Consider the following 21,676-nt stretch of genomic DNA (forward strand, 5'->3'; position numbering starts at 1 on the left):
TGAGTCTTACTAAGCCAAGGGAATTTTCTGAAAAATACACAAGGAAATATAGCAGAGGCAGCTTTAGAACTTTGCCAAAGCCCTAGTTAAGAGTCACACAGATAAAAGTTATATAGGAAGAAAAAAAAGTATCCTATCATAGTGGCCTGTTTAATATATAAACTGATTAAAAATGTCTCCCCTTGTCATATCTTTTTCCACTTACACATATTTTTGTATAGTAACCAGTAATCACATAATTTACCATTTTAATTAACCTATGTAGCTTATAAAGTATTACGTCAACTACTACACTAGTTTAGTTCCCCTGTTCTATTAAATACCACAAACAGATAACTCTGTGTTTGAAATCAAAGCATCATTAATGATGGGTTGAGTTTGCTTTTGATTGAATTAGCCTTAGCATTTATCAGAATTTCCTACTCTAAAAATCTAACACTCTCCTATTCTACCAAATTAACATCAAATGCTCCAAAATGTAATGTCTGGTCTGTCCCTTGAAAATGACTTTACTTACCTAGTTTACAAAAACCACATTTTCATGAATAAATCAAGAATATAATCATTAATGAGGAATGAGCTTCTAGGGAGTGAGTTCTGGGATACACCATTACATGACAAAACAAAGCATAAAAGAGTAGCTATGATATGCTACCCTTCAAGAGACAAAGAGGAAGATATAAGAAAATATATATGTTTCTGCTCATTGGTGTAAAATAAATAAAAGAAGGATAAACCAGAAACTAGATTGGTTATTTACAGGAATGAATAGGAAATATGTAGAAAGAAGTGGGGAGAATGGGAACAGGTTGGGATGAGGAGGGAGTAATACTTCTCTGAGAACACTTTGTTATATTGCTGTTACTCTCAGAACTATAGTATTGTTTCACATACCCCAAAATTAATAATGAAAATCAACTGGAATGTGGGGGAATCAAAAATGGAACACAAGCAGTGAAAAATGAACATAGCTGAATTATAAAAGAAAAACACAACCATATTGAAAGTAATGACAAAGAAAATAACTACCCTAAGTAACTTTAGAAATCAGTACTTTCTGGGGCAGGAGGATCACTGGAGCCCAGGAGTTCCAGACTAGCCTGGGCAACATAGCAAGACCTCATCTCTACAAAAATAAAAATTTAAAAGTTAGCCTGGGCTTAGTGGTGTGTGCCTGTAGTCCTAGCTACTCAGGGAGGTGAAGGTGGGAGGATTACTTGAGCCCAGGAGTTCTAGGCTGCAGTGAGCTATGATTGCACCACTGCACTCCAGCCTGGGCAACAGAGCAAGAACTGGTCTCTTAGGAAAAAAGAAAGAAGAAGGAAGGAAGGAAGGGAGGGAGGGAGGGAAAGAAGAAAAAGATGTAGTCCCAGCTACTCGGGAGGCTGAGGCAGGAGAATGGCGTGAACCCAGGAGGCGGAACTTGCAGTGAGCCGAGATTGCGCCACTGCACTCCAGCCTGGACAACAGAGCGAGACTCTGCCTCAAAAAAAAAAAAAAAAAAAAAAGAAGAAGAAAAAGAAAGAAAGACAGAGAGAGAGACAGAGAGAAAGAAAGAAAGAGAAAGAAGGAAGGAAAGGACAGGACAGGAAAGGACAGGAAAGGAAAGGAGAAAAGAAAGAGGGGAAGGAAGGAAGAAAGGAAGGAAGGGGAGGGGAGGGGAGGGGCACAGTGGTGAGTTTGTGCCAATAACAAATGGATAGATGGATTAATAGCGGGGAAGAGAGAGTACTTGCTTACAGTAGAATGAGTGACAACTCACAAATGTGCAAGGAAGGATGGTGCTGAGATATCAGCAGTTTGCAGCCATCATAGTAAAGATGGAGTTAGGCAAGAATCCTCACTGGATAACAGATATTTGAATGTCTTCACAGTTCCACATCTTCACAGTTCCAAAGGAAAACATAATAAGCAGATGTTGGAAGAAATCAGACATCTTAATCAGGTGATCAAAATTAATATCACCAATGAGGGGAAAAATGAGCATTTGTATGCCTCCAGAGGTGATACCCTGAGGAGGACATAGTATCACTTACACAGTATTCTGCTAAAGAATTCAGTCTTGAATCTTATAAGAAGCCACTAGACAAAACCAAAGTGGGAAAAAATGGAGGCAGGGGAACTATATTCTTCAAGAATGTCAATATTATATAACAAAAAGAAAGGTTGTATAAATATTCCAGATTAAAGGAAACTAAAGAGACATGACAACTAAACATAATACTCAATCCTAAAATTATATCATGTAGTGGAACAAAAATAAAAGAGGCTATAAAGGATATTAGTAGGTCAACTTACAAAATTGAATATGGATCATATCAACATCAAATTAACTGAAGTTGAAAATTATACTGTGATTATATAAGAAAATATTCCTAATCCTTAGAAACACTGAAGTATTTGGGAGTAAAGTCTCAGTTTACTTTGAAGAAACTCAAGAAAAGAAATAGCATATGTGTACATGCATGGGTGTATGTATGTGAAGAGAAAGAGAATTCAAGTGCTGGTGCATGTGGGGTAGAATATTGACAGCGGATGGATCTGGATGGAAGCAATATGTTGCTCTTTATACTATGCTTATTCCTTCAACTTTCTGATAAATTTGAAATATTTCCAAATGAAAGATTTAAAAATAAAAAAGAAACATTAGTGGTCTCTAGTGATAATTGAGTGTTCTTGCAAGAGAATTTATAGCAATCTAACAAGGTTGTTGTATGTGGAGAATCAGGCTGGGAGGGCCTGATTGACCTTGAAAGTCAGTCTGGAAATCAAAGTACTATATGGATAAATAGGCCTGCTGGTTTTCTTGGCTGTTCATTCTAACACTGTTTTATGGAATCCAGTAGAAGTGTGCCTCCAAGCAGCTGACTTAGTTAAGTACCCTCAGAGTCCACTCGCTGTCCATCTGTCTCAGAGAAGGCCATAAGACCTAACTTCGGGCCACCCTAAAAGACTGTGGGAAGCAACATGGACCCAGAGTGTGATCTGTAGGCTCATGGTGGTTGAACTTAATAGAGTTATGTAGCTTCCATGACTGTAGTGGAATAAATTAGATAGCTTGTCATTCCAGAGCTCTTAGACTCACCATTGGCATTGACTTTGGCAGGAAGACAAAAATGGAAATCCTTATGATGGTAGTGGCTGCCCTAAATGGCCCACCACTGCCATCATGCTGGCTCCAGCAGGGAGGCAAGACCGGGGCTGTATACTCCATGGAGCTGGTGGGAGCTGGGGAGCAGGCAAGAGCCCTACCCTCCTGGGCACAACTGCAGCCACCCAAACCACAGCTGCAGACCCAGGCCTCCTGCTCCACGGAGCAGGCAGGAACCCGGTCCTCCACCCCCAGCACAGCTGCAGCCACCCAAACCGTGGCTGCAGACCCAGGCATCCCTTCACTCTTGGGGGCCTGAGAAGGCCCTCCCTGCCCTTGGAGGCTTGGAAGTGCCTGCTCTCACTGCATGGCTTCTCCCTGTTGTCAGTGCCGCTCCAGTCTCGGAGCAAAGTTGGGGCCAACCCCAGGTGCCATGAATGGGAGCAGAAAGACAGGTTCCTGGGCAGAAGGGGGCAGGTCCCCAGTGAGGCCTGAAGGCTTGTGGCCAGGCTGCCAGTCCCATGGACCAGAGTAGGGACTTGGCTGCCTGTGGACCAGTTGGCATGCACTTCTTCCCCTCTGAGGCCCATAAAAGCCCTGGGCTCAGCCAGAGCAGAGGAGAGGACAGAAAGACAACAGGACGACCAGCTGCAGAGAGGAGCCACTCTCTCTGCTGATAGCTGAACACTTATTGAGACAACCTGCCTGCAGAGAAGAGCAACCCTTTCTGCTAGAAGCTGAATACTTGCTGGAACACCCTGGCTACTGAGAGGAGCTTCCCACTGTGGGTCATCTCTGAGCTGTTCTATTGCTCAATAAATCTCTTCATTTTGCTCACCCTCCACTTGTCTGTGTACCTCATTCTTCCTGGTCACAGGACAAGAACTTGAGACCCACTGAATGGCAAGGCTAAAAGAGCTGGGGTAACACAAACAGGGCTGAAATATGCCCCCTGCTTGCCACATTGTGGGTGAAGAGAAGGAGAGAAGAGCTGCAGCCCTTTGTAGAGCCCAGACCTGGGAGCTCCCTGAGCCAGGGCTGTGACTCCCTCTTTGGGGCCCTGTGGTTCCTGGCATCTCCAAGCTTCTAGGTGCTGCCACATTCCCTGGTGCCATCCAGGAAAGCTGCATGCAGTGCACCTGGTCCAGCTGCATTCTCACAGAGAATTGGTGCCCATGCCAGCACCTGGAGCTGCCCACCCCATGGCAGCACCCAGCATGTCTTGACTGTGCAGTGGCTGGACTCCACACTTACACACACCCCTTGCTGCTCCACACCTGACTCCAGTGTCCCTGGCAGGCGTGAGCTCAGCCTCCCAGGCCAAGTGGGTGGAACAAACCCAGTGGGCCAGAGCAAAACTCAGGCAAAGGTGCCACTGGCCACAGGTTTCCAGCCAGAAAAGCGACACCCCAAAGATCCCATAACTTAGAGCTAAGCCATGAACTTCTATCCACTGTCCACTAGTGACTTCCCATGTGTCATTAACCGGAAATACATGGTAGTATTAGCAATAAATCTGAAATACTAATACATTAATTCCATCACAGAAATTAGGAATTCATTTAAAAAGAAGGTAGTTTTATTACATGCATGTATATGTCCATATATGCTGAAAAAGTAATATCTAAAATAGCTTTAAGAAATGGTTTTCCAATTAGACTTTTCTGATATTCATTCACTTTTCTTATCAGCTCCTCAATAGGCAAATAGTAAAAGGCTTCTTAGAGTTTTTTAATTTGTGAAAAAAATTTTAATTGAAAAAACGCTATCCTTTTTCATAGTTCTTTCCCTAGGAGTTGCAGGAAAACATAGTGAAATATGTAAAGCACAGTACTGAAAGAACTTTAGAACAAGGGGTACTCTCAGTGCCTGTTGTGGTCCCAGGAAGCAAGTAAAGTGGAGCTGTCTTGAGTGGTCTTTGAAGACCATAGGACAGAAATACTGATGCTATAGTGTGGCAATTCCTCAAGGATCTAGAAATAGAAATACCATTTGACCCAGCCATCCCATTACTGGGTATATACCCAAAGGATTATAAATCATCCTGCTATAAAGACACATGCACACATATGTTTATTGTGGCACTATTCACAATAGCAAACACTTGGAACCAACCCAAATGTCCATCAATGATAGACTAGATTAAGAAAATGTGGCACATATACACCATGGAATACTATGCAGCCATAAAAAAGAATGAGTTCATGTGCTTTGTAAGGACATGGATGAAGCTGGAAACCATCATTCTGAGCAAACTATCACAAGGACAAAAAGCCAAACACCTCATGTTCTCACTCATAGGTGGGAACTGAACAATGAGAACACTTGGACGCAGGAAGGGGAACATCACACACTGGGGCCTGTCGTGGGGTGGGGGGAGGGGGAGGGATAGCATTAGGAGATATACCTAATGTAAATGACGAGTTAATGGGTGCAACACACCAACATGGCACATGTATACATATGTAACAAACCTGCACGTTGTGCACATGTACCCTAGAACTTAAAGTATAATTTAAAAAAAAAGAAAGAAAGAAATACTGGTGCTAGAGTAGAAAGTCAAGGGAAATTCTCTTCTAAAGGATAACTCTCTGAGGCCTTGGGTCAGCAGAAGGAAGTGGTAGAAGCCTTTTAACTTGCCAGTGAAAATAGGCATGACCTGAAAATGGCCTGAGGGGCCGTTTGGGACCATCCTGGCCCAGACCAACCAGCGTGCCTGTCTCTCCCCCACTCCTTCTCTCATCTCTAAAATCCCTTTCTTGGCTGAGGGTGTAGGGGCTTTTCTCAGTTCTAGGTTTGGGACTTCAGCCAATTCCCATCCTGCTTCAGGAAGTTCATAACAGCTATTGTAAGAAACTGGATGAAGTGGAGACTTGGCCAAATAGGGCAAGGCCCATACTGCCTGTTTGCCCAGCTGCACAGTGAAGACAGACATGCAGGAAGGTGTGCCTAGAGCCCAGGCTCTGGCACTGGATATGATGGCACTCTTGGCCTCTCTGCCTTTATTCTGCACAGCCAGCCATTTACTTGTCCTCATCAGCACTTACCTATCTCCTGGAATGGGAGAAATGGAGAATGTCTTGAGTCAAAAAGTACTGTGAGGGTTCTCCCTCTATGCAGTGATGTGAGTCTGGGACTGTGCCCCTTCTAGAAGCTTTTATTTGTTTGTTTTACTTAGTTACAATTTTTGAATATTTGTTAGTGTGATGTCTGAGGCTAAAACTGACTGGGAAGGAAAGCCTTTGACAAAAGTTTAGTTTCTCTCAGTCAAAATCTCCCCAGTGTCAGAACTCAACTCACCCTCAGAAAGCTCTCATTGTCTTTTCACACATCTAGCTCTTGGCACTTCTCTTCAACACTCATAACCCAATTCTAGCTAGACTCTGTGTCCTCAATCATGGGCTAATCTACTATGGCCCTGATTTCATCTTCTTAGCCTGTGTCTGCATAGACATAACACATATTGCCTCTTATAAATGCTACATGATCCATTTACGCCTTGGTTCAGTGTTTCTGTGTTATCTGTGTGTCCTATTTGTATATAGGCATGTGTCTATGTCTGTATTACCTAAGTCACTTGGGCTAAGTCAGTACAGCAAGTCACAAAACTGATACTTGAACCCAGACCTTTTAACCTTGAAGTTCAAACAATTGCATATGTGGCACTGGACTACATCCACCTTTATTTGTTCTTTGTTGAATACTGAGAATGGTTCTTGGCATGTGGAAGGCATTTGATAAGTATTTATCAAATGAGTAAGTGAATAATTATTATGATATTATTATCATATTTGATTCAGTCCCGTGTTAGTTTCTTTACAGGGTTGCCTCTGAGAGCTAACTGCTGGCATATAGTCTTAGCAACGTTTCCATACTGCTTATGGCAGAGATAAGTCTGCCATCTAATGTTTACTCATTTATTTTCTTGGTTGAAAGAATAGTCTGTAGCTGTTCTTTTTCTTATTATATTTTAATTTTTATATATCCAATTTATTAGCTGGTAGTGAAGGATGATGAAGTTTCTGGAATCTTGGTTTTTCTTGTCTGTCTAATCCCTGGGGTGGGGTTTGGATATTTTACAGCTTTTGGATCTTTTCATCCAGTGGGATTGGTCAACCTACCTTGCTGACTATGGTCAGCCCAACTGCAAGTACCTCCGGGTAAACCCAGTGACTGCTCTGACCCTGCTTGAGAAGTGAGTAGTACCTAGTCCAGTGGTCTGCGTTGGGAGATGGGGAGACAGGGATTGGGGGTTGACATAGAAGATAATTTTGCCACTGCCAATACCTTGAAAGATAGCCTTGTTCTGGAAGTTGCCATAGGCCATGGGTGCTGTCAGCAATCTCAATCTCTGGACTTGGCAGGCCAGTCTTCCTCCTGTGGCTTATTAATTCCTGAGTCCCCAACAAGCTAGGCCAAGTATGGATCAGAATTGGACTCTGACATTACCTTCTAGTTTAATGGGTCTCTTACTAGTGTCTCTTACTGGAGATGGCAAGAGAAGGAAAAAAATGGCTTGGTTTGGGGCTCAGGCCAGCCTGGTGAACAGAATGAGGCTGCCCTGGTCATCTGGGATATGATGATGGATAGTGCAACTCCACAGAACAGATGGCTTCTCTGGTTCCTAGTAGAGAATCCCTGGAAATTATTTAGAATTATTGAAACCTTCATCTGTTCCCAACTCCCACCCCCTACCAGACTGAGCTTTATTGTGCTGACTATCCCACAAAGCTGTGTTGGAGAAGGTGTCTAATTCTTGCCTTAAGCAGTCACTAGCCTGCAGAGGGTTCCCTGCCACAGAGCTGTAGCCTCTCTGAAGCAGAGGTGCTACCACTGAAAGTAGGTTAGGCAGCTCCAGGAAATCTCAGGGCTAACAAATATGTCACCCAGAAGCTGGGAAATGCTATGTATTACAGCCTGGCTCTGGCTTTGCTAATCTATTAGAGAGCTGGCAGGTCAGAGACCAAGACCCATATAAAAAGGCAGGTTTCTCTTGAAATCTGAGAAACTAGTTAATCCCCAGCTACTTGGAAGAATGCCCTGCATCTAGGCAGTGTAGGAAGTCTACATATATGGCCAGTCAACCATGTCTTAAATCCCAGGAAGACAAGGCTTAGAGTCCAGGAAGTCAGAGTGGAGCCTTAAGCAGAAGGAGAGGTCAAAGTCTATCCTTCTTACTATGTAATATGAAAGGGGGAGAAAAGGGGAAGAGGTGAAGGGTAGGCAAGAGCATGATGCAGGGGTATGTATTTGGAGCCAAGAGACTAAAAACTCAGACTGCAGTTTTCTCCTGACCACGTCAGAGATTGATGTTTCCATTTTAACTTTGTTTCCCATGGTTCTCTCTCCCACTGACCTTCTGCCCTAGGATATCTAGAGAGTAAGTATATTATTCACTTGGGCCTTTTCCATCACTTTGAGGCAAGTCCTTCTGGTTTCCCCATTGACACTAATGACTACACTAAAATCCCTAGCCTCTGAGTTGTCCCCGCCCTGACATACTAATCTACTAAACCAGCCTGGTGCCAACTGGCTGGCTGCCTTCTCTATCCTTGGCCCTTAGAGTGACCCTTGGCTTACTAATTCCTTTGGGGCTGGGAGTGGTGGCAGGGATTTTCTCCCATTGTGCCAGGTAAAGGGTTGTTCCCATTCAGCTTCTTGGCACACTCAATAGTCTTGCTAGTGTGGGGCCTGAAATAAAGCCCTGACCAAAGGGAGCTCCTCAGCAGCCTCCCCTACCTCCTGGTGGCTTTAAAATCTAGAACCCGCATCTCTTATAGAAGACCCTTTATTAGAGGCAAGTCTTAATCCCACAGTTCTTGGTGCCAAGCTGAAAGAAGGGAACACTTTGACCTTTGAGTTGGTGCTTAAATGGTCATATTTAATGGTCATATGTGTCCTTCAAATGGGCTCTGGGATTCCCTTCAGTTATTTACTTCTCTCAGCAGTCCTTTACTCCTCCATTCCCAAGAATCTCTGGATCTAGGAAATACTGGCTCATCCACTTTCTATGGCTCAACAATAGTCTAAAATAATTAGCCTCTCCCTATCATTCTGGAGCGTTGGCCAGTAAAGAAGCTATGTGCTTAGCCCTAGCAATCAGAAGAGTTTAAAAGCTTCCTTCCAAACACAGCAGAGCAAAGGGCATCCAGATCACTAAAATCCGTATCTCCCAGCCTCATAGGAATTGACCCCTTTACCTGACCTATTCCTGCTTTTCCACAGCCAGCTCTACCATCAGATCTTGACTCTCCTTTTCAACCTGGCCCTTCTTGGCAGGGTGAAACAGAAAGACGAAAGACCTGCTAAAGACATTTAGGGAAAAGAAGTGGCCCCTGCATCATTGAGAGGTGGCCATAGCTGTAATAAAGTAGAACAGGATACTGGGCTTTCCAGTGGGATGGAAGGTGGGAGGGCTGACTTTTGCTTTTGGAGCATTCCTGAGTAGAAGCCAGCAGGCCACCATTAGCCCTCAGGGTACTTGAGTTTATCTTTACAGTGCCTCGTTCCAACTCCAGGTCTTAATGGCCAAGAAATTCTAGCCTTTGTGGCCAAAGACTACCCTCTTACTCCTAGATATTACAGGAGCTTCCCTGTGGGAGCCGAAAGCCAGTGGGCTGCCTGTCTCTCAGCTGCTTCCAGGAGTCATGAAATTAATGATAATGTAGGATATTAAACTAAATGTCCTATGAATATAGCAAGTGGTTTTCTTTATTTCTTTTTGTTTGTTTTGTGTTGTTGTTAATGTTTAGATATATTGTATACCCAGCAGAGGAAAGGGAATCTTTCTTTGGAACTATCTAAAACTAGGCCAGTTCTACAAACATAATTGTGCAACTAGTGTGTTAGGGAACAAATACAGTAATTATCAGAGTCTTAAGAACCCTCGTGCTTTCTCTTCAACTAGCGCAGTCACTTCCCCTTCTTCTTCCCCTCCAACCACAGGCCTCCACATGTGCGTGGTCGTACCTTATATTCAGTGTTCTGAGTTTGCTTGGTGAGTAATTCTAGCCTGAAGGCTCTTGAGCTTAGATCAGTGAGAGAATTCTTTTTTTTTTTTTTTTTTTTTGAGACGGAGTCTTGCTTTGCCACCCAGGCTGGAGTGCAATGGTGTGATCTTGGCTCACTGCAAGCTCCACCTCCTAGGTTCACACCATTCTCCTGCCTCAGCCTCCCGAGTAGCTGGGACTACAAGCACCTGCCACTATGCCTGGCCTTTTTTTTTTGTATTTTTAGTAGAAACGGGATTTCACCATGTTAGTCAGGATGGTCTCGATCTCCTGACCTCGTGATCCACCCGCCTCGGCCTCCCAAAGTGCTGGGATTACAGGCGTGAGCCACTGTGCCCAGCCGAGATAATTCTTAATTAGTTTGTAGCTATCACTGTTAGCCAGAGCCATACATCTGTGGTGCTCATTAGAACCTTCTTGCTACATACAATGCCCTTATGGAATATATATATTGTAAATTGGTATCATATATACCAAACATAAATGCCCCTGTGGGATCTCTGGCTTTTTGACTCACTGGCCTCTAATCTGCTCCTCTGCAAAGGGCCACCCACAGTGGGGGAGAAAATGGTGCAGGATTGGCCCAAAGGCCCCTGGAAAATATGCCTAGGGGCAATTTATAGCCCGGTGCCATGTTCCTTCCCTCCCCTCTTCTAGCCTGTCTCCATACAGCCCAGGGAGCAGTGAAGTCAGAGGGCTGGCCCAACTCTGGTGAAGACTGGCCTGCCCCTATCCCAGAGAGAAATCTGTCTTGGCATGTTCTCAATTGTCTAACACTGGAACTAGCTGTGGGATATGGGTCTGGTGTGCAGCAGCTAGGACAAGAGTTAGTGGCCACCAATAGATGTCAGGGGTTGTGGGCCCTCTGCAGGGAATAGCAGATTCCTGAATTCTGTCATAGTTGCTTAGTCAGACTTGGGGGTTCTGTGACCATCTCAGCCTAGTCTTGACTTTCTTGTCCAGGTTTCCCAGTTAGGGCTCTCTGTCTGAAAGAACCACTGGCCAGAATTGCCCATGGTTTGTGTTCTAGGAATACGCCATCTATGAAGCTTTAGCATGACCCAGAGGTCAAAGGTCCAGGGGTACAGACAGCCATTGAGAACTCAAAGGCTTCTCATGTAAAAAGCTCTGGTTTATGGAGTGAAAGGATGGCCCAGCCATTTGGCACATGCTTTCCTCAGCACCATACTCTCTTAGCCACCACACTGCCTATGTGCCTTTACCCTGAGACAAAATGAAAAAGGTCAGTCAAGCCCTTAGTTTTGTTAGGGATAGGATAGAGTAGCCAGCTCGAGTGAGGTTTAGAAATACACAGTGGCCTTCAGTTATTCATATTCTGTTGGAATTGCTAGTTAAGAACACTTTTCCTGCTTTACCTTTCAAATATTATCTCAAAGGTCCTATCAGGATTTAGTAGGTTCATGACGTAATGAGTGGATCCTAGACATTCTATAAGGGCTTATTGACCAGCAGAGCTGTTCCCTGTCCCAGACACCTATAACAGGTACATACCTGCTGAGAGAAGAGAATGTATTAGATGGAGCAGGTATAAGGGATAAGGAGATTGACCCCTCCAAAACTGGGTCTTGACTAGTTTCCAAAGGTGACTGAAGTTGGGAGGGCTGTAGGTGCCAGAATGCCAGCTTCCTGATGAGTAGGTGAGTGTGGGCCTAATAGTGGAGATATTCTGGACTCTCTCATTACTCTGGGTAGTGGTTAAGATGCATTGCCATCCTGCTTCCTGCAGGTTCTCCTTCCACCATTGTTTCCTCAAACATGTTGCCCTCTTTCTTTCCTTCTCTGTTTAGGATGAAGGATACTAGCCGCAAGAACAACATGTTTGCACAGTTTCGGAAAAATGAGCGAGACAAGCAGAAACTCATTGACACTGTGGCCAAGCAGCTCCGAGGACTCATCAGCAGCCACCACTCATGAAGGGTGGCCCCGGACCCACAGGGGCAACCTGCTGCAGCCCCCTAGTCTGGGATCCAGCCCCAGCTGACCCTGCATTTGTGCATTCTTCTTCAAAGAGAGCATATGTATTTTTTTATTAACCCCTGTGCAGTATTCACATAACATTTCCCTATAGTAAAAGAGGCACAAGAATAAGCAAGTACATGAGATGTTGCTAGGCTGGGACTCAGGGGAAGTTATTACTACACTATCTGTGTTATCTTAGAGATGGTGGTATCGTCAATCCCACAGTGATGAACCACCTTTCATCCATGGCTCTAAAGCTTAGGTCTGGGGCTTAGGAACCATAAAAAGTGGGTATCCAGTACTGGGAGGTAGAGCGAGTAAGCAAAAGGATACTAAAATATGTCCTGTTCACTCTTGGATGCCCATTCACTGCATAGATGAGGCTGATTGTTCTCAATACAAGGAAAGGGCCTGGCAAACATTACTATTTAGTACACTAAGGGCAGCTCTGGAGGGTCATCTCCTCAGTCTACTTACTTTCACTGGCTTGTGAACAAGCATGGCATATGGCAAGATGACAGCTTCATTACGATCCGCCAAGAATGGCAGTTTCTTTAGCCTGATCTAACCCGAGGCTTTTACTGCAAATTTTCCTGGGGCAGGATACAGCTAAGTAGAGAGCGGTAATAATTGGATCCCATGTTTAACTGCATATTGCCCCAACTCTAGGAGTGTTGAGTCTCAACTTGAAGAGTTTTTCTGGATCTTGAAAGCCAGTTTTCATGGAATCAGAGACCCAGTCCCTTCCCTGTTCATCTCATTTCCTTCATTCACAGTCAGAGCACTTGGTTCAGGACATAAATCAACAGTTATTTCCGTAGGTCTTCACAGGGTGTTTCAGACTTAGCCTTCTCCAGTAATGCCATTGAAATAGTTCAGATTTCAGAAGCCTAAAAATGGCCCTTACCTTACCCTTAGGTGAAACCTGAGGATTAGTTGGGATTGTTCCTTTATGTTTTAAAACCAGCTTTTTGGCTATCATCTTTAAGGAAATGTCACCAGCTCTGCACTGTGGGGGCAGCCATGACTGGACTGGATGCCTCTAGGGATGGAGACATTATTACCATAAAATTGACAGAGCCAACCGTGGCTTGTGGCTTGTTGCCTCTGGCCCAACTGTTCTTCACTAAATAATATCCTAGATATTATTTTGTTGCTCAAGCCCAAGGTTCCCATCCTCTTTTGAGATCCCCAAAGCCATCTTTGGCTTTGTCTGAGAAAGATTGCCTATAATCCTGTCCTCCAAACTCTAAAGCCTGGAGCAGCTTAGCTTGGAGGCTGCACTCATTGTCCCAGATGGACTCCTGAGACTTAATGCAAGGGCTTTGCTATGAGGTCAGTCGGGGGAAACTGTACTTTAAGACACTTCAGAAAGATGCTACTGGCAAGTAGCAGAAAGATGGCTACTGGCAAGAGTATAATTGTGCATCACCAAACAATGACAAATAAGCCACACAGGCATTTCCAGCTTGGATTGGTGGGAGGAGAGACTCATCAAACAGAATTCTTCACTACCCTTGTCAGCTACTGAGTTGCTTCTGGGGAGGGAAGTACTTCCTTCCCCCTCCCCAACCCCCCCCACCTCACCATATCCTATCATATCCTGATAGTCATGGGGAAGAGGATGTGCACACAGACATATAAACTTCCTCAAAGCTGGAGAGACCAGGCTACATGTGAGCTCACAGACGCCGCTGAGGCTTATCCTGAGGGCTGGGTGGTTGGCCAGGGTTTCAGGATGAGGGTAAGGGATGAGCACTGCCACCCAGAACTTGATAAGCCAAGAGAAGGCAGGAGCCAAAATGGCATCGCCAAGCTCTCATCTTTGTTGAAACAAGTGAGAAACGATTATATTAATCTGAAGTTCTATTGCTTGAGAAGAGTTCAAAACACTTTTCTTTGCTAGTACCCAGTTTGCAGCAAGATCTCTTCAGCTTTAAGTGCTGAGAGACTTTGAAGTGGAAATGGAGAGACGTGTAAGCATGTCACAGTGTTTGTCTTTTTAGAGGATCATCATTGCTGCGCTGGTCTCAAACCTCTGCCTTGGAAGAACTGTGCTATAGAGGAAAAGGTGAACAAGGTGGAGGAATAGGGGTTATTCTGCACAGAAGTCCCATGAAAGAAAAAGCTTATTCGAGCTCAAGATATAAAGATGGACCCTTTGATATATCTTCTCTCCATTCTTAGTCTGCCTTCACCCTTATCTAACAAAAAGCAACATGCAGCTACTGAGTTGTATGTAGAGACATACTCTTGGTAGGCCAGGGAAGGTAAAAACAGGGACCAGCAATGTCAAGTTTTTGAAGTAGAAAAGTGGGATGTTTTTAGTTTTGTCTATAACCTGTAGCTGGGCGAACCCTTGAGAGGACTTGTGCAAAGCATGTGTGCCCAGACCCATCAGACTCCTCAGATATGGCCTCAAATTCCTAGAGATGTAGAAGTACCATGGAGGGCCTCAATAAGAGGGCAAGCACACAGATGGCTAGAAGCCTATATGGCTTCTGGTCAGGATGAACCCTTGGCCAAGTTCTTGGGGAAACCAGGTCTATATTCCTGAAGGGACAGTGCAGTTTGGGACTCTATTAGGTTTCAGTAGTAATAGAGGCTGCTTGCATCATTTTAACATTCATGGGGAAAATCTCTTTGAGCAGGCTATAAATGAAGCTGTTGCAGCTAGGGAGGAACAGGACCTGAAAATGCGAACCAGGAAGTGAGATCCTGTTGGCAAAGGGAAGGTACAGCTTCCAGGGTGCATTGCCCAATGTTCTCATTGCATACCAGTCCTCCAAGTCAGTCTAGCCTTACTGTACACTTGGCAAGTGCTTACTCAGCAAGTCCCAGACCCACGGCCTTTTATCTCCCAAGATTGGCTTTGGCCATGACCTTCCTCATGAGGCCTCTGAGCACACTCTCTAGGAACTGCTACAGAAATTCCCCTACCTTAGCCTCCCTTCTCCCAGGACTCCTCTCTTGACTGCAATTGCCTCTTCTTCTTCTTCTTTTTTTTGCCTGCATTCACAATTACTTTTCACAAAGGTGTTGGAAATGGCGTTTTTATTTTGCACAGATAGTTGCACACTTATAGAGAAAATTAGGAAAGTCCATTTTTAACTCTAAAGGGAACTTTTTTCTCTCAAACTTACTTGTAAAGCTACTGATACAGATGGGAAAGCTCCTCTGTGAAAAGAGCATGTTTATCCCTCTTGTACATTTTCCTCTTTTAACTGCTATTAAACAAGAAAGCCTACATACCTGTTTCAAAAGCCACGGTGTTGTCTCATGGGTATTTTGTTCTTCCGTCCCTTTTGCACAGTGCAGCTGTGGTTGGTGAACTGGATGGCTGACATTGCATCCCCACTCAGCTGGACTGAGGACTAGAGCAGGCGAGAGCCTAGTGGGGAAGAGAAAGCCTACCTTCCACACAAGGCAAGGAGCTGTACTGTGGCCTTGGAAACATCCCTAACCCCTGGGTTAGGTTTTTTCCTGCTTATGCAGCTAACACTGGCATCATCATCAAGAAGAACTTTTTGAAATACTTGAGTTATGTGGAGCACTGGGCTAGACAACTTGGAACCCAATGTTGAACACTAGCCCTGCCAAGGAAAGGCTCCCAGTCAAGATGGAGTGATGTAGGATTATCCAGAACAAAGCCAGGCTGGAGAAAAGGGAGAGATGAGCCTATTTTAGACTCAGTGTAGGAGGGGTACAGTCATCCTGGCCTGGTGAAGGAAAGGGTCTGGTTAGAAAAGACAGCTCAGAAGAAGCAGAATGTTAATTAGCTGGGCCTTGAAGGAATGCAAGTCAAATTTTGTTATGTCATAGGAATGAGTATTTTTCGTGCAGACCACATTAGAGTACAATGTTGGCATGAGCCTGGTATGTTCTGGAATGTAATGAAGAACCTCCTAGGCACATCTGGAACCATGGTAAGTAAGACCAGCGATGCCAGTGTGGCAACACCCAGCCTGCTTGCCCTCCAGGCTTGCACATAGGCAATGGGAATAGACTAGAAACAATTTTCTTCAGTAGGAAACCTGACTACTGCAACTGGGCTTTCATGCCCGAGACCTGGGCTTTGATCTCTGCAATGCCACTTACTAGCCCCTGACCTTGAACAATTACTAAACGCACTCCCTAAATATCATCATCCTCATCCATGAAAGCAGACTGGTAGTCTCCAATTTACAGGTTTGTTGTGAAGTGTAAATGAGCTGTGGAAGGTCAAAATGCTTAGCCAGTATCGAATTGAGCAATAACACATGCAATATTTAAGGCCTTTTCCTCCCTACCTTCCAATTCCACAGCATGCCTCATGGCTGAGAGCTGGACAAAAGTGTCCAGGGCTTCTCTGCCTCCTGACATCCTCTCCCCAAGTCCACTTCAGGGTTGGTGATAGCCATGCCCCCCAAGCACCTGTATATGAAACAGAAGGACACGTCTTTCAAATCAGCCAGCCGCCTGGCTCTGAGGACAGCCTATCCTCAACACTACATGGAACCTTCTCTACTCTCGCTTTGGTGCCAAAACTTATACCTTCTTCTATTGGGAGTTCTTAACCAGGTGTCCAAGAACCCTCGCAGATGTGTGTGTGTGTGTGTGTGTGTGTTTGCATGCATGTGTGCATGCTACCCATTTTTTTCTGGAAAGAAAGTTCATGGCTTTCATCAATGTCTATGAAAGATTCATGACTAAAGTACTGAATAATAACCAAATCCCTTCGGACATGTAGCTCTCCCCGTGGGGGAAAGCCAGAAGCTCTAAGCAGTGACTCTTCTCCTTGCCTCATAGAGCTCTGACAGATTTTTCAAGCCCTGCTGGTCTGCCACCCACCTTCTCCAGCAGCCTCCCCCTGAACCCCATGTCACACCTAAAGATCGGTGAAACCGCTGCTCCTGGCTTTCTCTCAGCATGCTGGGGTCCTGAGGGGGAACAGGAGGACTCTGCACTCCTGAAAATATGGACGCTTCCAGCTGGTTGGGGAGATGACAGAGTTCATTACAGAGACTTGGGCCATCACAGTCAAACAACCTGACTCACCCCAGAACATTTCCCACAGCCTCAGCACTGACTGTTATGACTTCCGGCCCAAGGCCTTGCCCAGAGAGGGACCAGCAACCCTGTAGGGTGCTCCGAGGCAGAAAAACAAAGCAAATCAAAACAGCCCAGGGAAGGATGTGAAGCAGTCACCACCTTGCCCCTTTTCTCACAGCTGGGCTTCTTATCTGCCTGCCAGGCAGATGCAGATGGGGAATAGCTGGTGGGAGATAAGAGGAGGCAGGGAAAGAAAGTGCCAAACCCTTTCCCCAGAGGCCTCATTTTGAATTTAATGGACAGAGTTTGCCGGGAATGAGAGAGGCTACAGGCCCTAGGGACCAGAAGACAAAGGCTCTTGAGGAAGTGCAAGGAGGAGGAGGAGAGGAGTGAGGGCCAGGCATTGTGTGGGAGAGCTACCCTCTATCTGTTTCAATCGCTGGTGGGGTTAGGGTTACCCTGCATTTGGGGCCCCAGCTGCTTTGTAGGGTCTGTGACATCAGCTGTTGTGATGGTAATGGATGGGCCTCTTGCAGGGGGCACCCCCTCCTTGGCCAGCCCCTAGAGAAGATAGAAGCTTCTATCCCCTCAGGGTGGGGGCCGGCTGAGGGCCCAGAATCGGACCCAAGACAGCAGCGCCCCCCTCCTACCAGTCTGAACCCACTGCTAAGTGTAACTTCCAAGCCCAAGCTATGACCTTCCTCTTTCCAAAGCTCCAGAAAAGGAATGGAATCTGAACATTGAGACGCTTTTCTGGCCCTAAACAATTCTCCCATTCTCTAGGCTCAATGATGGGTCTATTTCCTTCTGTAAATGGGTCTCGTAATCTTCAACTTTTACCTTTGCTTCTAAGGGTAATTAATTGGATCTGCCTCTTGTTCTTCCCACACACTCCCCTCTCTGTTACAAGGCTCAGGTTATGCTGGGTAGATGGCTTTCTTTTTATTCCATGGGGTGCTTATTCTTAAAGCTGATGGAGTAAGGCCCTGCCCTCTCCAGTGATCCCCTTTTCCAGAGAAGCCTGCTGGGGAAACACCTTTTCCGTGGGTACTTGTAAAGGGCCTATGACTGCACCAGCCAAAGGCTTTTCAGATAGCCAGTTTTAAGCAACCATTAGGCTTTTTCCCAAGATTTTAGGGAAGGCGTTTTCATGTAACAGTCTCAGGAGCTAAGTGGGAATTCATTGGTGGTCTGGACACTGGAGACAGGGAGGCAAAGATGGGCAGCACCTAGCCCAGCAAATAGCATATGGGCACTTATGGTCAAATGAATGAGATTTTCAGAAGCGCAGTCGTGCAAACCTGGGGGCTGTGAGAGCAGTACCCTTGCTGGGAGGACTATTTTGCCATTGGCATTGTTTAGAATTGCCAACATAGAGTAGATAATAAAAAAGCAAGCCAACTTTTAGTCTGCTTTATTGTGGTTTTAAATTTTTCAACAAACATGTACCATCCTACCCTTATCATGCCACAGAGTAGGGAGCAGGTTGAAAACAGGTTAAGAGTCAGGTGAGAAACCAAAGTAGCAGTTTAATTCCTGATGGGCAGGATGTGGTCCTGGTGGTAGTGATAAATGTGTGTGTACATGAGTATTGTGTATGAGTATGTGGGTATCTGACAGAATTAGGGCTTTCCCCACTGAACCCTAATCCCATTTCCCACATCTGATCATAACAGTGATCACACTAGTAACAGCTAGTGTGATGATATTCTATCCAATTATTTTAATCTGTATATACTGTCACAAAAAATTATAATCATAGTGTATTACAGTTTTACTTTTTATTTAATTTATCTTAAATATATTTCATTGGCAACATACAGAATTTCTTCATCCTTTATGAAGCCCATAAAGATCTTTCATTGCATGAATGTACCATGAGTTTATTTAACCAGTTCTGAATTGATGAATATTTAGAATGCTTCCAGTATTCCACTCGTATAAACAATACTGCAAGATATTTGTATACATCTTTGCCTACTTGCTTAGGTATTTCCGTAGCATACAAATTCAGGAGTGGAATTGGTTGGTTAAAAGCTATGAATATTGGCCAGGTGCAGTGGCTCGCACCTGTAATCCCAGCACTTTGGGAGGCCGAGGCAGGCGGATCACCTGAGGTCAGGAGTTCAAGACTAGCCTGGCCAACATGGTGAAACCCCGTCTCTACTAAAAATACAAAAATTAGCTGGGCCTGATGGCGGGCACATGTAATCCCAGCTACTTGGGAGGCTGAGGCAGGAGAATCACTTGAACCTGGCAGGCGGAGGTTGCAGTGAGCTGAGATCGGGCCACTGCACTCCAGCCTAAGTGACAAAGTGAGACTGCATCTCAAAAAACAAAACAAAAAACCCCAAAAACCTATGAGTATTTAAATGTTAATAGAAAGTATGTAATTACTCTTTTGAAAATCACCAATTTACACTTTCTCCAATAGGTTATGAGAGAATCTGTCTCCCTATGAATTCTCAGCCCTAAGTAATATTAATGTTTTTTCCATTTTTGTCAGCCTTTCAAGTGAAAAATCATTTTCCTTTGTTCTTATTTACTTTTCTTTAATTTATAGTGAACTTAAGCATCTATTGATATTGTTTGGTGGTTATTTGTATTTCCTTTTGTATGAACTATTGAGATAGTCTGCCTTTTAAAAAATTAGGTTATTTTCTTTTCATATTGATTTGTAGTTCTTTGTTTTAGGGATTTTAGCTATTTGTCATTTGCATTGCAAATATTTTCCCAGTTTGTCTTTTGAGTTTGTTCATTGGTTCATTTTAGTTAGAACCCTTTATTTTGCAGGTAACAAAAAACCCAACTCAGAAAATACTGGCTGAAAATCCAAAGGTGATTCAGGGTTAGTATGATTCAATGACTAAAAAAAAAGTGAAGGCTGTTTCCTTTTCCCCCCTCTACTCTGCCTTTTATGATAAGAAGACCATCCTAAATCTTCCTTCCCTCATGATGCCTAATTGGCTGCCATTTTTCTAGATTTCACATCCCCACACTACATTGTGCAGAAAGTTCCAGTGGCTCTCTTAGAAGAGCAAGGAACTTTTTAATCCAATAGGCCTCCAATATTGAGAGCCCTAAATTGGATTATATGTCATTCTTTTTTATCAGGAGCATGCCATGAATTTACCGCTTTTATCAGGGTTACTTGAACCAATCACTGTGGGAAGGGCAAGAAGATTACCTTGATAGGTTAGAACAATCAAGTCTCACCCTTGGAATTTAGAGTAAGGAGGTATGGATAACTACCCTCAAACAAACTGCATAGCAGCCACACAATGGGGAAGACGGTGGAAAGAATGTGGAGGAGAGAGCCACAATATTCACTATATGGTGTTTTTTGCTGTATAGAATGTTTTGTGTTCTTTTTTTTTTTTTTTTTTTCTTTTTTGAGACAAGGTCTCACTCTGTCACCCAGACTGGAGTGTGATGGCATGATCAAAGCTTACTGCAGCCTTGACCTCCCTGGCTCAAGCAAATCCTCCCACCTCAGCCTCCTGAGTAGCTGATACTACAGGCATGTACCACCATGCCCACCTAATTTTTTTTTATTTTTTGTAGAGATAGGGGTCTCACTTTGTTGCCCAGGCTGGTCTCAAACTCCTAGACTCAAGCGATCCTCCCACCTCAGCCTCCCAATGTGCTGGGGATTACAAGCGTGACCCATCATACCTGGCCGGTTTTTCATTCTTGAAATGTCAAATTAAAAGGCTTTTCCTTTATGATGTTTAGATTTCATGTGATACTTAGATTTCCCCACTTCAAAATTATAAAAATATTGTCCCATGTTTTCTTCTGATATTTCATTTTTAATATATTAATCATTTATCAATTTGAAATTTCCTTTGATGTGAGGAGCATGATAGGGATCCAGCCTTTTCTTTTTTCCAAATGGCTAACTAGTTGTCTGCAACATCATTGATTTATTTTATTTTATTTTATTTTTTATTTTTATTTTTTTTGAGACAGAGTCTTGCTCTGTCGCCCAGGCTGGAGTGCAGTGGCACAATCTCGGCTCACTGCAAGCTCCGCCTCCCGGGTTCATGCCATTCTCCTGCCTCAGCCTCTCCGAGTAGCTGGGACTACAGGCGCCCGCCACCACGCCTGGCTAATTTTTTGTATTTTTAGTAGAGACGGGGTTTCACCGTGGTCTCGATCTCCTGACCTCGTGATCCGCTCGCCTCGGCCTCCCAAAGTGCTGGGATTACAAGCGTGAGCCACCGCGCCCGGCCCATTGATTAATTTTAAAATGTCATCTTTATCATATATTTAATTCATATTTATCTTTGGTCTACTTCTGGATTTTCTTTATGGTGTCATGATCATTCTGTTTCTGAGCCATTACCAAATTGTTTTAATTACCATATCTTTGTAGTCTGTTTTAATATCCAGTAGCCCATTCCTATTAGAGGAAATACACCATACTTTCCTCTTTCAGAATGTTCCCAGATATTTATTCTTCCAGGTTAATTTTATAATTTTTTTCATTTCCAGTGTTCTATTGTGATTTTATTGGAGTTGCATTGAATTTATAAAATAATTTATAGGTTAAGGACATGTT

At 44.1% G+C, this 21,676-nt stretch overlaps 1 protein-coding gene and 1 long non-coding RNA gene across 7 annotated transcripts in view; one reads left to right on the plus strand and one right to left on the minus strand.

The window, feature by feature from the left end:
• EXOC6B (exocyst complex component 6B) overlaps nucleotides 1–15,348 on the plus strand; it is a 676,922-nt gene extending 661,574 nt beyond the window's left edge. For 3 of the 6 annotated variants that reach the window (XM_055243158.2, XM_055243162.2, XM_055243159.2), the window contains 2 exons: nucleotides 7,174–7,286; nucleotides 11,910–15,348. In XM_055243158.2, the coding sequence (XP_055099133.1) occupies nucleotides 7,174–7,286; nucleotides 11,910–12,036 (240 nt within the window). In that variant the 3' untranslated portion in view covers nucleotides 12,037–15,348. Of the gene's footprint in view, nucleotides 1–7,173; nucleotides 7,306–8,459; nucleotides 8,472–11,909 lie in introns of all 6 variants that reach the window. The other 3 variants (XM_055243157.2, XM_055243160.2, XM_063616832.1) reach the window with 2 other exon arrangements.
• LOC134732369 (uncharacterized) lies at nucleotides 14,193–17,666 on the minus strand. The gene is made up of 2 exons (XR_010115463.1): nucleotides 16,371–17,666; nucleotides 14,193–15,472 (listed from the first exon to the last, which is right to left on the minus strand). It is a non-coding gene; the product is annotated as an uncharacterized lncRNA (long non-coding RNA).
• Between the last annotated feature and the right edge of the window lie 4,010 nt (nucleotides 17,667–21,676).

This window comes from Symphalangus syndactylus, chromosome 14 (genome assembly GCF_028878055.3).
Source record: "Symphalangus syndactylus isolate Jambi chromosome 14, NHGRI_mSymSyn1-v2.1_pri, whole genome shotgun sequence".
Taxonomy (NCBI): domain Eukaryota; kingdom Metazoa; phylum Chordata; class Mammalia; order Primates; family Hylobatidae; genus Symphalangus; species Symphalangus syndactylus.